At 53.9% G+C, this 17,247-nt stretch overlaps 1 protein-coding gene and 1 long non-coding RNA gene across 3 annotated transcripts; both read right to left on the bottom strand.

Moving 5' to 3' along the window:
- Window positions 1-2,502: 2,502 nt before the first annotated feature.
- On the bottom strand, window positions 2,503-10,549 carry LOC109548441 (uncharacterized). 2 transcript variants are annotated; one of them, XR_004522121.2, is made up of 4 exons: window positions 9,196-10,549; window positions 6,395-6,645; window positions 4,224-4,262; window positions 2,503-3,227 (listed from the first exon to the last, which is right to left on the bottom strand). It is a non-coding gene; the product is annotated as an uncharacterized lncRNA (long non-coding RNA). The 2 variants fall into 2 exon arrangements; XR_012326140.1 differs by having other exon boundaries at window positions 2,504-3,227; window positions 6,395-10,549.
- A 2,678-nt stretch (window positions 10,550-13,227) lies between these two features.
- On the bottom strand, window positions 13,228-15,070 carry ZG16B (zymogen granule protein 16B). Its single transcript, XM_073793236.1, is given in 5 exon segments — window positions 13,228-13,378; window positions 13,425-13,497; window positions 13,573-13,579; window positions 14,712-14,791; window positions 15,016-15,070. Coding segments are annotated over 5 exon segments (366 nt in total).
- Between the last annotated feature and the right edge of the window lie 2,177 nt (window positions 15,071-17,247).

The raw sequence follows: 17,247 nt of genomic DNA, 5'->3' as shown, positions 1-17,247 counted from the left end.
CCACACCAGGGACCTGCCAATTCGTCTCTACTCTGCATCCAGAACAAGTGTGTAAATCACATCTAACCCCATGAGGTCCCTCAGTGGCCGACTCCTTTGGCTGGCTAAGCCAATAACCCCATTCCAACACCCCTCCCTTCCTTCTTCCACCTCAGAGACTGGAAAAACTAAATGTTCCTTTCCACAGTCTCCCACAAGGTCCCAGTGGAAACAGATGTCTGATGGGTAGTTTCTTGGGAAGACTTTGTTTTGTTCCTGATAACAAGAACATGTTCAGTTGGCATTATCCTTTCCCACCGTCTGCCTTCTTCTAGTCTTGGATACAGATGTAATGCCTAATCCTTAGCAGCCATCTTATCAACATGAGGCTACGAGTTGAATAACACCTAAATTGACAGTGAACAAAGATTCAGAAGCTGCGGGTGTGAGGACATGGTTGAGAAGTTGCCTCCATCCTAGACAGCCACCTCCATCCTTCTTGTGTGCTTTCAAGCCACTGTTGGTCTGATCTTCTTTTACTGCAGCTAAATGCCTTTGTAACTGATATACCTGCTTCAGACCCTCTGTCAATCTAAAACTATTCTGAACAATCGTTTTTTAATTAATTAATTTTATTTATTTTTGGCTGCATTGGGTCTTTGTTGCTGCACGTGGGCTTTCTCTAGTTGCAGCGAGTGGGGGCTACTCTTCGTTGTGGTGCATGGGCTTCTCATCGTGGTGGCTTCTCTTGTTGCAGAGCACGGGTTCTAGGTGTGTGAGCTTCAGTAATTGTGGCACGTGGGCTCAGTACTTGTGGCTCTCAGGCTCTAGAGCGCAGGCTCAGTAGTTGTGGCACAAAGGCTTAGTTGCTCCGCGGCATGTGGGATCTTCCTGGACCAGGGCTCGAAGCCGTGTCTGCTGCATTGGCAGGCGGATTCTTAACCACTGAGCCACCAGGGAAGCCCCCAGAATAGTTTTAGATTGACAGAAAACTTTTTTGCTTTTTTTTTTTTTTTTACAATAAACACTGTTATCATGGAAACAGTATGTCAGATTTTGTCAGTGCAATCAAATCACACTTAAATTATCCAAATTATGAAGGCTTTGAGCTCATACCTATCCACAAGAGCTTTGGACCTTCGGAGGGTGTCCCAGTTAGTTTCATGTTTTCATATCATGCTTACTCAAGAGCAAGTATTTTCTTTCTCTCCCTTTCCTGCTTGAAGTCTCCCAGTCAGTGCTACTGCCCGGGGAGGCATCTGAAGGAGTCTCACCATGACCCCATTGATGGTGCCCTAATGAGTTCACCAGTCTCCTCACCAAGGGCGCAAGCTCCCCAAGCTCCCCAGACTGGCTGGGGAGTGTGGAATTCTACGTGAAGGTGGAGACAATGGATTTCCCAGCTCCAAGCCAAACTTTGCTACCTGTGCCCAGGTCGTTGTGCTCATAGTATCACAAAGTCGCTCATGGGAAAGATGACTGGGCCTGTGAGTATGACCTTCAAGGTCTGCAACCTTAGACCTCACATGATGACACCAGGCAGACTGGCAGGCAGCTAGTGAGTAAGAGCGTAACCAGGGCATGCGGGAAGGTGGTGTGTGTCAGACTGTGGGGGCTGTGTTCATCTGCCTCACCACTTGGCCTTGACCCAATGGGCCTGTGGGTCTGATTTCCTGTTGGCAGCTACTAAACAATCACACACAGGCAAACCAGGACAAATACCAGTTTTCAGGGACACAGTTGTCTCAATTCTTACTGAGGGGGGAATAATCACTTTCACAGAACATAGTCTATTTTGCTGGTTCTTCCTCATTTCCCCAACCTCTGTGTGATTGATGCCCCAACATCATATCTGGGACTTCTCTCCTCCTTCACCTACTTGTATCCATGGGTGACAGCATCTGGTGTCATAGCTCTACACACTATCCATAGAGGTGACTCCAGAGTTCTCTCCCTGCATGTCCACTCAACTAATCAACATCCCCTTGTAAATATCATATAGACATCTCATCCTTAAGGTGACCCCAAATGAATCTCAGTATTCCCTCTCAAACTTGCTCCACTGGCAGAATTTCCATCTCAGCACAAAGCAGCTGTCCTTCCTTCCAACTGCTCAGTTTGGGAACCTTGGAGTACTGACAACACCAAGTGTTGGCAAGGATGCAGAGCTCCTGGAACGCTCACATGTTGCTGGTGGGAGTGCAAACTGGTACTGCCCCTGTGGAAAACATGCTGACTGTTTCGTGTAATGTTGAACATCCATGCAGCAATCCTACTCCTAAGATTGATCCAAGAGAGAAGAGAACATATTCTTACAAAATCTGTATGCAGATATTTATAACAGCTTTATTCAGAATTGGTAAAAATTGGAAACAACCCAAATGTTTCTTCAGCCGGTGAATGGATAAGCAAACTGTGGTCCATCCGTTCAGTAGAATTCTACTTAGCAACAAAAATGAACAAACTATACACAACATGGTGAATCTTTTTTTTTAAATCTTTATTTATAAATTTATTTATTTATTTTTAAATTATTTATTTATTTATTTTTGGCTGGGTTGGGTCTTCGTTGCTCCGCACGGGCTTTCTCTATTTGTGGTGAGCGGGGGCTACTCTTCGTTGTGGTGCATGGGCTTCTCACTGCGGTGGCTTCTCTTGTTGCAGAGCATGGACTCTAGGTGCACAGGCTTCAGTAGTTGTGGCATGCAGGCTCAGTAGTTGTGGCTCTCAGGCTCTAGAGCCAGTCTCAGTAGTTGTGGCGCAAGGGCTTAGTTGCTCTGTGGCATTTGGGATCTTCCCGGACCAGGGATCCAACTCATGTCGCCTGCATTGGCAGGCGGATTCTTAACCACTTCACCACCAGGGAAATCCCTCTTTTATCTTTGTCTGCGTTGGGTCTTTGTTGCTACGCACGGGCTTTCTCTAGTGGCGAGCAGGGGCTACTCTTCGTTGCGGTGTGCAGGCTTCTCATCGCGGTGGCTTCTGTTGCTGCGATGCACGGGCTCTAGGTGAGCGGGCTTCAGTAGTTGTGGCACACAGGCTTAGTTGCTCCGTGGCATGTAGGATCTTCCCAGACCAGGGATTGAACCCGTGTCCCCTGCACTGGCAGGCAGATTCTTAACCACTGCGCCACCAGGGAAGCCCCACAACATGGTGAACCTTAAGCACATGATGCCGAGGGGAGAAAGCTGAACTCCAAAGGCTCCACACCATGATTCCATTTATATGACACTGTTGAAAAGGCAAATCTATAGGGACAGAGAGCAGACGGGTGGTTGCTAGGGGCTGGGGTGGGGAAAGGATTGCCCCCAAAGGGGCATAGGGGGATTTTTTAATAGTGATGGAACTGGCTTTATATCTTGATTGTGGTAATGGTTACATAACTGGATGCATTTATCAAAACTCATAGGACTATAATTTATTAAAAATGGTGAAATTTACTCTGTGTAAACTATACCTCCATAAAACTGATTTTAAAAACCCCAACAACACAAAACTGTGGCATCTTCCTTACGCCTCTCTTCCTCTCATTCTCTAAGTTCAAGCCATCAGCACATCCTGTGAGTTCTATCCTATCTCCAAAATACGTCCAGATCTGGCCACTTCTTTCCCATGCCATCCCAAGCGACTTTCCTCTTTATCCCAGATTTCTGTCATGGCCTCCTAACTGGTCCCACTGCTTCGGCTGTTGTTCCCACCAGGCTGTTCTCAGCACAGCAGCCAGAGTGGTTCTCTTAAAACCTAAGTCAGATCCTGTCATTCTATTCCAAACCCTACTCAGAGTAAATGATGTCATCTTTCCAGCCTCCCTTCTCATCTCTCTCCTCCTTGTTTGTGGGGCTCCAGCCTCTCTGGCTTCCCAGCTGTGTTTGGGAACACAGCAGGCATGCTCCTGCCTCAGGGCCTTTGCACCTAGGGTTTCCTCTTCCCCTGCAGGACTGCATGGCCACTCCCTCCCTTCCTACAAATCTCTACTCAGATGTCACCATGTCATCATCTTGTTTACAATGTTCCTTCCCTCCACTCTTGCTCCTTTCCTTGCTTTCTCTTTTTCCAGCACATTTATTACTATTTAACATATACAATTTATTTCATTTGTTCCTTGTTTATCATCCCCTCCCTAACACACATAACCAGAAGGTAAACCTCTGTCCCTGCATTTGTCATGTTCTCTTATTACTGTCTATTTACTCAGTTATCTTTCCCAGGAAATATTCTGAGCTTATGAAAGGTGAGACCTTTACCTTATCCAGCATGATACAGTCAGTGTCCAGAAAACGGTCCTGGAAAAAAAAAATGTTAGTAAATGTTTCTTGAGTTAATGGTAATGGTAATGAGTATGGTCTATGTCAGCAGTTTGGTGGACAATGTGGACACATCTCTTTTGTTTTTCTAATTATTCACTCAAGCACTGAGTTCTCTCCTTAGCAGAAGTCTATTCTTTCTTGAGGCCACCCCATTCTGCCCAGAAATTATCCAAGAATCCTACAGGTTGACTCGGTCTGTAGGGAGGAGTCCTATGAGAACTGGAAAGTCGTGTTATTCCTTCAATTCGGTTCCACTGCTTGGGTCAAGGTCAAGTGGGGACGCCGATGAACACACCTCCTGCCTGCAGTCTGACTCACACTGCCCTCCCCCTCGCCCTGCTTACACTATACGCAAGCTCACTGCCAGCCCGCCCTGGTTTGCACGTGAGGTCTAAGTTTGCAGGTCTTACAGGTTGCACTCAGAGACCAGTCACCCTTCCCACGAGCAGAGCACCCAGGTGGCTATGTTCAAAGGAGCATCTAGCCTCAGCCACCTGCTGAGCTCCAACCCTTAGATATTGCCATTGATGCACATCACTCAGGAGGTTTGCCTTTGGGGTCCTTGGGTTTAATTTCTGCTAACTGACCCAGTGGGGACTGTCCCTAATCATCAGAGAAATTCTAATAATGTCAAACTCACTAAATTCAACTTGCCTTGTCCTACTCCACAAATGAAAAGTGAAGGCTTTGCTGTGGATTAACCATGAACCTAGAGATTTCTACTCTCCGTGAGCTGCAGTTTCCTCTGGGAAGAAGGGAGTCAGGAGGTGGCCGGTCCACAGGGAGACATCGTGTGCCCTGGGTGGGACAGGGAGGCCAGGTGGCCATCCCTTAGCAGCGAGTAGGGACCCCAGGTCTCCTGGACACAGGAGGTGATGGGCTGCCTGCTGGATGACGTGGCTTTCACATCTCAGTCTGGGGAAGCCCGACCAGCTCCACCGACCCTGGATCCTAGGAGGGACTGGCCTCAGATGGGCCCTGTGGTACCCGGCCTCCTCTCAGCTGTCTCCCTGGAAGGGGCAGGACAGGAGTCCGAGAGGATTGCCAGCGAGGAGCGGGCCAGGTCCTGCCCAGCCAGGGCTCCGGGTGACTGCCATCGGTGAGGGACCCACCAACCATCCCTCGGGTGCCATCCAAGGATGCTGACCCTCAAACAGTGTCTGCAGGTGGAGAGTCATGCGGCTGGCCAGGCCTCTGCCTGTTTCTGCTGCTGCATCTGTTGACCGCTGCCCTGCCCCGCCACTGGCCCCTCTGCTCTCCTGTGGGGCCTGGGTCTTTTGCTTCTGTCATCCTCCAGGGAGATTTCTGGTTGGCTGGGACAGGGCCAAGGGGCAGAGGCCTGGCCCTGGGGGCCAGCGAGCCTCCTGGGGAGGTGGGAGGAGGAAGAATCAAGGAGGAGACCCGGAAGCTCCTTCCATCTGGGGTGGCCTCCCCCAGACCAGAAGGAGAATTGGGATTCGCCCTGTTCTTGCACTCCTGGTCTAACAGAGCGGGGTGACTTTATGACCAGAATGGTGACCCTGCCTCCCTGGTCTGTCTTTCCTAGGGGCCCTCAAGGATGTGCTGCCTCCAGGTTGGCCCAGCCCTGGACGTCCCAGCCAAGGGTCCAGGGCCAGTGGGGTGTGCGTAGGAGGTGCTGGAGTAGAAACTGAGAGGAGGGGACACATGTGATGGCTGAGGCTGGGCCCCGTCCCCACCTGCCGGTCTCTCCCGGGGTGGGGCCTATCCAGGGATGCCGGGAAGATTGTGGGAGACCAAGGGGCCCAGGAAGGATTGTGGCTGCAGCAGGTGAGCTGAGGATGGCCTCAAGGGGCACGTGGGTGGGGGCTCCCTCACCCCCCTCAGCTGGGCGCCCTGGGCGTTACTGCTTCCTCGGGTGAGTGGGGCGGGTGGAGGGCGGCCACGGGCTCCTTAGCTGCAGAGGCAGCACCTGCGTCTGTTCCCTCCTAGGTCTTTATTGATTGATTGATCGTGTGCTTTGGAACAGCTGTGCTTTACTAAACAGGACGGCGTCTCCAGCAAGAGTGAAGGGGCATCTCTACACCCGGCTCTGGATGTGGGACTCAGGGTCTGTGTGAGCAGGAAGCTAAATGGATGCCCTGACTCACGTGGTTGTGTGTCGTTTTTGTTACTGCTGCTGCTGCTGCTTTTGCTGTGGTCACTGTGGGTGCTGTCTCCACTGTCACTGGGTTGTGGTAGTGGTTGTTGCTGCCGTTGCAGCACGAGTGAGGGCGGCCCCTCAGCCCTGCTGGGCGGCGGGCTCGCCCAGAGCTCGGGGCTCCATGGAGGGCATCCCACACTGCTACTTCCCTGCTGGTCTTGCAGAGTCTCCTGGAGGGCAGGGGCGGCCGAGGCCCACCTGGGGGACACAGACCCTGGTGCTGACATAGTGGGGACACTCCCAGCGCCATCATCCCCGGAAGCTGGCATGTGGGATCATCAGCGCCTCCTGGGTGTTCGGATCCCAGCTCTACTGTGTTGAGGCAGGTGGGTCGCTCCCTCCCTTTCCCATCCCAACTTGACCTCCGTGTCTGTGAACAGTCTCCTTGTCCACCCTCGACCACGGGCAGGGGTGGCCCAGGGGACAGATTCCTGGTGCAGTTAGACTCCCTGAGCCCTCTCACCACAGGGACCTGCATAGGACTTGGGGGCCTTGGGCCAGTGTCCTGGATTCTGCCCGTGGCGGAGCCAGTGCAGTTGAGGCTGAGAGGCTGTGAGATTAGTAGGGCCCTCAGTTCCCAGGCAGATGCCTGGGGCTTGAACTTACTGCCCCAGCCCCTGCCTCCTGGTTCTGGGAGGCGGGAGGAGCTGGGTGGGCAGAGGCGCAGGAGATCCAGTCCTAGCGTGGGTCCTCCCGGCGGTGGCTGGGCCCATCTGGGTTTGGGAGACGTACTAGCAGGTGAGCACCTAGGATAGCCCAGCCTCCCCAGGAAGGGCCTCATCCAGTATGACATGTTCCGTGCCTCTTTGTGATGGGAAAAAAGACTCCTGCGAGGTGACGGTGGCTTCCATCCACCCTCCAGGTTCTTCGTGTCCCCACTCGGTCCCCACCCCCACACCCCAGCATCCACAGGGAGCAGCATCCTTGCCCAGCCCCTGTGACCTCAGCAGAGGGTGCGCAGGCCCATGGGCTCCGGAAGGCCTCATGCTCGGCTCCTGCCCTCCCTGTCCCTGGGGTGACTGGGGGGGCCACTGCTCTGTTCCATCTATGATGCTTGGATCCCGGTTGGGACTGTAAGCTGGGAATCAGGCTGCGTTGGGCCATACCAGCCTGGTGTCTACACCCATGTGCCAACCTATACAGACTGGATGGGGAACACTGGCAAAGTCTCCCTCAAGCACCTCTGGGTTCCACGCTGTGCCCCTGCTTGAGCCGGTGGCCTTACTCTTGCTTGGGGCCCTGTGAACTCTGAGTGATGCAGTCCAGACTCACCCTTCTGGTGGGATTTGCAATTCAGGAGGCTTGGAGGTGACACAGAAAAAATGGACCTCAAACTGGGGATTTGAAGGTGACAGCCCAGGTGCTTGAGGCTCCAGAGCTCAAAGTGACTCTGGTGCATCGTGACTCCTGGAATAGCTGGTCCTTCACTTAAGCAAAACGCCTCATGTGTATGTTCACATTTATGTTTCTGTGTGTATATGTTTGCGTGTGTGTCTGTATTTGTGTATGTATCTGTGTGTGTCTGTATATGTCTCTATGCATCTATATGTGTACATGTGTGTGTGTGTGTTTATGTGTCTGTGTACATTCTGTACGTGTCTGTGTTTGGGTGTATCTGCGTGTGTGTCATGTGTGTATGTGATCTGTCTGTGTGTGTGTTCCTCAGAGCGCCCCACATTTGCTGGCAAAAGACAGCAGAAACGGTTCAGTTCCCCCAGCCAGGGGTGCCTCCTCCCCCCACCCCACCTCCCACTTGTGCCGATGGTGAGTGAGGAGGAAGGAGCCTGAACCAAGAGCAAAACCCACGGAGACCTTGCAGCCTGACCTTGGTTGTGATACACACACCAGCCCCTTTGTCATCTGTTTCCCTGGCCACTTCCAGAGGGTGTTTGCAGAGGATCTGGAAGACTGACACTTGTGCTCATAAAACTCCACCCCAACCCCGGCTTGGTGCAACAGACAGAGAGGGTTCTCTTGGGGCCCCTTGGGGGTGGGGTGGAGTGGAGGAGCTGCCCCACCTCCAGCAGCTCCTCTCAGCATCTGGCTGCCCAACCACCCTGGCTGCACGGCTGAATGTCTCTCAAGGGCCCCCTGATGGCTGGCCGGTGGTCCCTGCACCCTGGTGGGCCTCTGGTGGGCCTGGGACTAGTGACACTGTCCAGGGACAGGTTAGGGGCTGGGAGTTCAGTGTGTGGAGAAGAAACAATTCACAGCCCCCAAACAAACGACCCTCCATGACTCAGCCAGGACGTGGATAAGGAAGAGGTTAGAATGTATGCAGATGTTCCGAAGGCTGACAGGCTGACTTCTGACCAAAGGCCAGATGAAGAGCAGGATCCAAGCCCAGGATAAACCGTCCCTCCGTCAGCCTGGACTCCAGGGCTCAGGTTTGACATGTGCCCGGTTTCTTAACTTTTGTAGAACCACTGAGAAGGAGATCACAGGGGCCAGGCCGGCTCTGCCAAAGTCCCTGTAAGTTCTGGGCCCCGAGTTCCCAGAGCAGCGGAAAGAAACCTGCAAGGAGACTGCCTGCTGTGTGAGTTTTGAAGTGTGTGGGGACACTCAGGAAAGGACATCTCTCCCCCCAGATGGCACCCAGATGGGCACTGGATGGACATCTGAACAGGGGAGCGGGGGTGGGGGGGGGCAGAGCGATAGTAGGTTTAAATTCCACAACCACTGGGTAAATTACAACAATTCTCTCAGCCTGGGTTCCCTCATCTGTAAAGATAGGATGTTAACACCCACCTGAGAGGTGTTGTGAGGACTAAATGAGAGAACAATTGTGAAACCATCTGGCGTTAGGCCTGGCCCCACATGGGTGCAGGATGGATGCTACTGCTCCTTCAGTCCATCCTTCCATCCATCCATCCACCCCTGTTGCAGGAATAAATCAAGTCACAGGAGAATTACTCACACACGTACACAAAACATTGCAACAGAAAGCAGTTTTCACAAGCAGCACTCTGGAACCAGTTCCTTTCTGTTGCATAATTAATTCCTTGCCCCTGGCTTGCTAAAAGGGAAATGTTTCCAGTACTGAGGAGACTCCACTCCTTTTCTGGGGCCCACCTTTCCTGGGGCTGGCAGCTGGGAGCGGGTCGCCTCCCAGTGCTTCCTGGTTGGCAACAACGAGGGTCAGAATGGGACAGTGTTGATGGGAAGAGTGACAGCACTGATCCCCACAGCAGTCACTGCCTTAGACTGGGGAAGGTAGGAGAAGAGGAGCATTTGGAGGAGAGCCGGAAGAGGAGCGGGTGGGGGGAGGAGGGGAGGGAGGGGCCGGAGCAGGCGTGGCGCCAGCTCAGGGGCTGTTGTGGGGACTAATTGCGAAGCACCTTCCTGGGCACGGTTCATCCTTATTTGGGAGCCGGTTCTTGGGAATTCCTTCATCATTCCCACTGCAAACACTGAGGTGTCCTCCGGGCCAAGCCCTGCCCGGGCCCCACGGAGTCACGCGTGGTGGAGACAGCGTCCTGAGACGCTGTTCTCAGAACCTCCGGTCATCAGAATATAAGGCTCGCATAGTGCGCAGGCCCAGGGAGCTTGGGGGCGCCTGGAGCCACTCCCCTTGGGGGCAAGAATCAGGCGGGCTCACGTGTGTGCAGAACCTTTCTTCAATACGGGCATTCAGCATCACTCTGGCCTTGCCGATTGGTACCAGCTCGGGGTCACCTGGCCTCTGGTCCTGACCACCTGGCCGCGAGGAAGCAGGGCGTGGTGGGACCCGAGACCGGCTCAGGACCGCACTGGGCCTCGCTGGGTCCTGCTTCCCCGCGCGGGTCATCAGCTCTCTGGTCACCGCGGCGGGCCGACTGGGCGGACGGCTTCTCGGGGCCAAATCCCCACTTGAAGCCGATTCCCGAAAGGCAGTGGAGCAGGTGCTGGCCGTTGGCGGACGGGAGTGTCAGCCGGGAGGCGGGAGGGCGGGCGCTGAACCGCAGCCCCGCGCGGTACCCGATGGTGGCCTGGCGCCTCCTGCTGGTGCCTCAGCGCAGATGCCGGATGCAGGCCGCCCGGGTGACCCTCTAGCGCGTCTACTGCAGGGACTCCGGCCCGCTACCGCTGGGGGCTCCTTACCGCGGGCTCCAGTGCGCCCTAAACCTCAGCCGGATGCTGGGAGGGAGGCGGACTTTCCGGCCGCACACTCCCCCCTCCAACCCCCCCCCCCCCGACTCCAGGACTGATGTTTGCTGTGAAACACCCAAGAGGCACAGAGCCTGGGTATGTGAGGAAGAAGAAATCAGGCAGGTTCTGCCCTAGGTGACCCCCAAGGGGTTGAAGACACAGAAGCAACTGCACGGAACAGAAGGCCGGCTGCAGAGAAAGTGGGAGACAGGGCCCCACCCTTCCCTCATTTAGGTGGAGTTGCTTGTGCTCTTCTAAGTAAATTAGAAGTCTAATCCCACTGCCCCATCCAAGGACTTGCGGATAACACTGCTGGGGGAGCATCACTCGGATCAGGCCTCCAGACTAGTGTCCTGATCCTGGTGACATCACATCACTGCTTTATTCCCACTGTATCTGAAGCAGCAGCCTCGGAGAGGTTCCGCACCTTGCCTGAGGTCACTAGGGGAGATGGTGGCCAAGGCCAGGCAGGACCCCAGTGACAAGTCCCGAGTCAGGCAATCATTGCCACACCCCATTGCCCCTGATCCACGGAGACCCCTGCTGAGCTCCAGGCACCCCTGGCTCCTCGGCCTCTTCCCAGCCAGCGTTCAGCCCCATTCCCTGTCCCTGGTTTTTGCAAACGTCCCCCAGCTAATGGGCACATGCAGAGCTCAGCACAATCCAACCCATCTCCCCAAGGGACCACACAGGAGGACAGGCTTTCACCTATTCGACCCCTTGTGACAAGTGGGGAGCCCACCTGGGGAGGAGGAAATGTAGAAGAGCTGCCAGCCTGCTAAGCCCTCAGCAAAGACCATACTCAGCACAGCGCAGACAAAGAGCTGGAGATTCCCCTTAACCAAGCCTAAGACTGGAAAATCTCTATTATGAGTTTTGCTGCCCTTTCTGGTTCCCTCCTTCTGCCTTCCCCTGACACAAGAAGAAAAGAACGTCCCGCAAAGCAGCTGCAGATACATCTGTTAAAACGTGCCTTACAAGTGTCCTATGAACACCTGTGCTTTTATTATTGATTCAGTAAAAGGCAAATCTGGGGGTTCCCTGGTGGCCTAGTGGTTAGGATTAGGTGCTTTTACTGCAGAGGCCAGGGTTCGATCCCTGGGGTCGGGGAACCATCCTGCATTACAAGTGGGGCGTGGCCAAAGTTTAAAAAAAAAGGAAAAAGCAAAACACAGACACCCATAATTTGGAAGCAGTGCTGAGTGTGAATTTCAAGCTATCTGGGACAACTCTAATTGATATGAAGAGGCACAGGCGCTGTTAAAGAGGGGTCCCAGGTCCCTTCTACCAATGGAAACATGAAATTTCCAGTAGAAGACAATGAAAATATCAGTGCTTTTTTCCTGATCCGAGTTCAAGGATTCCTGAATTTTCCCACAGACTCCAGGTTAAGAACCACTAAGTGACTCTCAACCAGCATGTAAAATTAGAATTAGAGAAGAGGAACATGTCAGTGAGTATCACAAAGAGACATGAGGATCCGTTAGGAAACTTTTGCGGTTCTGAGCCCAGACTTTGCAGCCAGACTTCCTCAACCTGAATCCCGACTCTGCCACTTAGTGCTGTGTGACAGGCCGAGCCACTGTGCTCTCTGGGCCTCCGTTTCCTCCTTTTGCAAATGGGGACAATAGACGTCCTGTCCTTCTAGGGCTGCTGGGGCAGGGAGCTGAGGTGGGACAGGGCCTGGCGCCTTACACCGTGGCTGAGTGTTTGGCTGTTGCAGTTTGATGGATGCATTTGATAGAATGTGAAAGGCCTGGGGTCTGCTTTAGTTTTCCTTTAAGCTATAACAAATGACCACTCTTCAAGGAGTGCTGTGCTTGACTACCCCTGGTTCTGGCCTTTGCCCATGTTGATCTCTTGGTCTGCAATGCCCCCCTCCCCTTGTCCCCACCTGGCCAGTTCTCACTCAGCCTTTAGGACTTAGCTCAGATATTGCCTCCTCCAGAAAGGCTTCCCTGAAGCCTACCCCATCACTGGGCATGTGCTACACAAGGCGCTACACCTGTCCCTATCAGTTCAGATGCAGTAACCAACTGCCTCCATCTGCTTCTGCACCTGTCCCCCATCGGGTGTCCCCAGCTGGATAGCTGGCCTCTTAATTTCTCTGGTGTCCAGGGAGCCTGTTGTGGACCAGGCCTTGGCAAATGTATGCTGAGTGAGTGAATTAATGTATGAATGAATGGTTTCCCTGAAGCCCTTTGCACACTCAGAGAAGCCTGGAATTGAGCCTGGGCAGCACAGGCCACCTGGATGAGCTTGTAGCAGGGAGTGGGGGATGGGGCATCCTCGGAGCCAGGAATCCTCATAGATTATGGGATCTGCCTGGGGTCTGCACGGGCAGGCCCAGCATCCTGGGCAAAATCACCGAGGCCTGGGGTGTCAGACCCACCTCCTGCCTTGTCCTGCAGCTCTGCTCAGTGAGCTCCGCCCCGGAGGCCTCATCCCCCACAAGCTCAGAAGGCTGTGTTCTATCCCAGACTCAAGGACCATGCCTGGACGCCTTGTTGCTTCAGAAGCTTGATTTATTGATGGATTCTGATTCAGAGTCTCAACTCAGACTCCCTTGTGCATGAAACCCACCACCAGCCAGATGGGCTCAGCAGGGTAACCCAGGTCCCAGCCCTGGAGACCCAGGAGCACTCATTTCTTTTAGGTTGTGGTGCTATCTGGTGGAACAGAGTTCAAGGTTACTAGAGGATAATCCCACTCAAAGCCGATACTGGAAATGCCCAGGAGCCTGTAATGCTCAAAGATTCCAGTGAGCACCTCCTTACTGTTACCTGGGGAGTCAAAAAAGGTCCTGCCACCTTCCTCTCCAAGTGTGGAGAGTGCTTCCTCTCCAGTACTCAAAGTCGGTGTATATGACCAGGTGCTGGAGGAAAAGCTTGTAGGAGCCGTAGATTCCTATAATGTGTTAACCTGGCAGCAGGAGGCATTCCTGGGGCTTCGCACCTGAGACTCCATATTTTTCACTCCAGGGGATCCAAACCTCACCTGGATACTGGGAGGAAGGGGGAGCTTTGAAGGCCTGGGATCCAGGTGACTCACCACCCCCAGGTCCTTTATCCCCTGGTCACCAGCAAGAAGGACAGCCCTGTCACTGCAGCATAAGTCCCTGAGCACGTGACTTTGGGTGCCTGAAACAGGCTTCCTGATCTCAATCCCCTGCTTTGCTACTTTCAAGTTCTGTGATTTTGGGCTTGCTACCTAGCAACTGCAGGCCTCAGTGTGCTCATCTGCAAAGTGGGAGTGATTGGGGGAGCAGTCACTGAGACCTTCCATCAGGAGAGCTCCACAAGGTACCCAGTCACCATGATGCTCAGGAGGTGCCAGCTACTGTCATGACTCAGAGCAGGGAGCTGTCCCTGGGCCCAGGTTTTGGAGCCCCAATCACTCCAACAAGTCCAGGTGGCAGGCCTGAGAAGTAGGTGACTCTTATCTGTGACCTTCCCCGACCTTGGTGCCTGTCCCAGAGCCTCCCCTCCTCATCTGGCCCCACCCACATTCTGTCTCCTTTAGTGTCTGCAGCTCTGGCCCATTCCCTCTCCCAGGTCCCTGGGACCCAGTAAATGCAGAGCAAAGATCCACCCCAGACCTTGAGCAACGCCCCCACCCCATCATTAGTGGAAGACCCTGGGCTTGCTGCCTCTATATACTTCTTGTATTCAATCAGTGGTGCACTCTGACCCTCACTTCATTTTCTCTTTGACCCTAAACTGGGCAGACCTTTCTCCTGCTTTTCCCATCAGGTATTCTCAAACTGAGAGACCATTTATGGTTGAGTTTGGGTTGAAAGGACAAAGTAGTGAGAAGCATCATCTACCCTTCCCTTTAGATCAACCCAGGAAGCAGAGGCCGGACTTGCAGGAGGAGAGAGAAGGGAGTAGAGCTGGTGTGCAGGAGAGGAAGCAGCAGAGGAAAAGGGACAAAAAAAAAGGTGATGACTGGTGGCTCCAGGACTCCAAGGACTCAACTGAACTCCTAGGGTCATCAGGAACCCAGTGAGGGTGTTGGGAGAAGGGGCTCTAAGCCCCACTACCCCTGTTCCCAAGACTGGGGCAGGAGTTGGGACACAGCAAGGGGCTCCATGGTCCTGCTCCTACTCACCTCTTAAATATGCCGATAGCACCTACAAATACTCGAATCCCAGTGATTTCATTTTCATAGTCTTTAAAGGTACTGAAATGCCATCCTCCTCCGGGCCCGTACATCTCTATTAGATGAAGAACCAGGTGGGATAAAAGAAAAAAACTACACAGGGACATGTTGGTTATTTCTGCCCAGAAGAGGGTGTACCCCCTCCAGACAATGGGACACGCCTGAGACTAGAGTTAGTCTGTGAGAAGGGCTGGGCCCAGACCCCAGGTCCTGGATGGAGGGAGGTGAGGGTGGCCTCTAGGGGGATGGGCTGGAGGGGAGAGACCCAGCCAGACTTACGCCCTGCCCAGCAGGTGGGGCTCCACAGAAGGGTGAGGGTCAGCCATAGCAGCATGGCTTCTGGCTGGTGAGTGAAGGCCTCCTGGAGAGAAGAGAACAGGCCATCTGACTCTCAGAGATGGGTCCCACCCGATCTCGTTGGCCCATCCATGGCTGGGGGCACTGTCTTACCTGGCCTGGAGAGTCTTGTGGTCCAGTCCTGGCACTGGGGAGTCTTGTTGTACCTGGGCGCCCTCCACCTGGCCCTTTATACCCTCCTGGGCCCTATGGGCCCCCCTCCAGAATGAAGGAACAAAGGGGCCACCAGGGGGACAGAAAGGAGCTGGGAAGTGGGGGCTCTTCCTGGAGGAATCCCCAGAGCCATCCAGGGGGAGGATCCCGGATGTGCTGTGTTTACTGTCTTGGCCCTGTGGCCTACACAAACAAAATGAAACAGTGACAAGCATTTTGCTGTCACCTGGGGGTCTCTCTCCTGGGTACCTGCACTTGACCTTGACTTTGGAGGTGGGGGAGGTTTCCTGAGAGCCCTTTCCAGCTTGACCAAACGGGGTTCAACCCCACAGGGGTGCTTCGGGGCAGCTGCCCCCAGTAGCTTCATGGGGCCCAGGACTCCTACCTCGTGCAGAACCTGGTCCAGGGCCTTATTCATGCTTGGGCAGAGCCCTGGGTTCCCTGGCCTTTCCCCTCTGGCCCTTAGACAGCCGAAGTGGACAGTCCAGTTCTGAGTGCCTGGTGCCAGGTGGTAGAGACACCCCAGGCACTGGCCCTCCATGGCCTGTCACTGGAAGACGTCTGAGATCTTTCCTTTGTGCTGAGTCTGGTGTAGCTGGGGATGAACTGGGCTGAATGGGCTATGGGATGACCAGCAGCAATGACACAGGACCAGAGGTGCTGTGGGTGGGGACAGGGTGATTCTCCAGGCCAGTTCTCCCCAGAGCTCCTGGGCAAGGCCGAGGGGTCAGACTTGATCTGGGAGGGAATGGGGTGTTTCTTGAGGGCAGGGGATCTGGGGACCCTCTTGGTACAGCAAGCCCAGGCTTTCTGTGACTGGACGGAGCTCAGGCTGTCTGCATGGCCTCCCTGACCTTTGGGAAGAGCCATGGGGTCACAGTCCTCAATATAGGGGTACTGTGGGCATGGATCTGGAGCCAGATCGGGTCTGAATCCCCACTTCCCTACTTCCTAGGCATGCCCTTTGGGGAGCTCATGTCACTCTCGTATGCTTCAATTGTCCCCTCTGTTATATGTGGGTAGCAATAGACCCCCCTCACAGGTGTTACGAGAATTCAGTGAGATCCTTCTCCATCCACGGGCCTGAACACAAAAGCTTTACACCTGTGGTCAGGTATGCAGGTTATTCTTTGAGCAGCCTTTGGAATCGCCCAAGATAAGACACAACAGACCTGTCTGTCTAGGTGACAGTTTTCATGAATGGTGGTGTCCTCGCTGTGGCGGTGAACTACTCAGGCCTGGAGAAGAAATGGACCCCACAGCTGTGCTGACGCATTGCCACAGGAAACAGGCTGGGCATAGACTACAGTGTCCTGAACCAACCCCCCCCCCCCATGTGGTTACAAGGAGAAGGGGTGCAGAGCATGGTCTGGTGTGTTCACAGCCTCACTCGGAAGTGCTGGCTGCCAGGAACTGGGACGTTGGCTTCATCGAGATGGCTGTGCTGGGGGGGCCTAGGGTCAGGGTGGAGGCCCTGTCTAGCTGTCACCTTCCTTCCTTACATCAGGTCCCTACGCCAGGGGTCAGTACACTATGGTCCAAAGGCCAAGTCCAGCCCTCCATTGGTTTTTGCACAATCCGTGAGGTAAGAGTAATTTTTATATTTTTAAATGGTTAGAAAAATTTCAGGAGAAGAATGTGATTCATGGCCAGTTCATGAAATGCCAATGTAATTGTCCACAAACAAGTGTTATTGCCCATTCATTTGCATATCGTCTGGAGCTGCATCCAGGCTGCAAAGGCAGAGCTGGTCAGGTGTGACAGAGACTTTATGGCCCAGAAAACCTGAAACACGTGGCCCTTCACCCACAAAGTCAGGATCCCTGTCCCTACCCTGCAACAGATGCAGCCCTGCCCATGGTCGTGGCTGCAGGCGGCTTGGGGGCTTCATTTGACAACCAGCCTTTAGTGGGCAGAAGGGAGCAGAGAGCAGCTTTGTCCAGAAAGCCGTACCCCTCCTTCTGGCCATGCACTGGTCTCCCTGGACAGGCTCCTAGGGCT

Source organism: Tursiops truncatus, chromosome 15 (assembly GCF_011762595.2).
Source record: "Tursiops truncatus isolate mTurTru1 chromosome 15, mTurTru1.mat.Y, whole genome shotgun sequence".
Classification (NCBI taxonomy): domain Eukaryota; kingdom Metazoa; phylum Chordata; class Mammalia; order Artiodactyla; family Delphinidae; genus Tursiops; species Tursiops truncatus.
The sequence above is the reverse complement of the archived record's forward strand: the minus strand, read 5'-3'. Positions and strand labels throughout refer to the sequence as shown.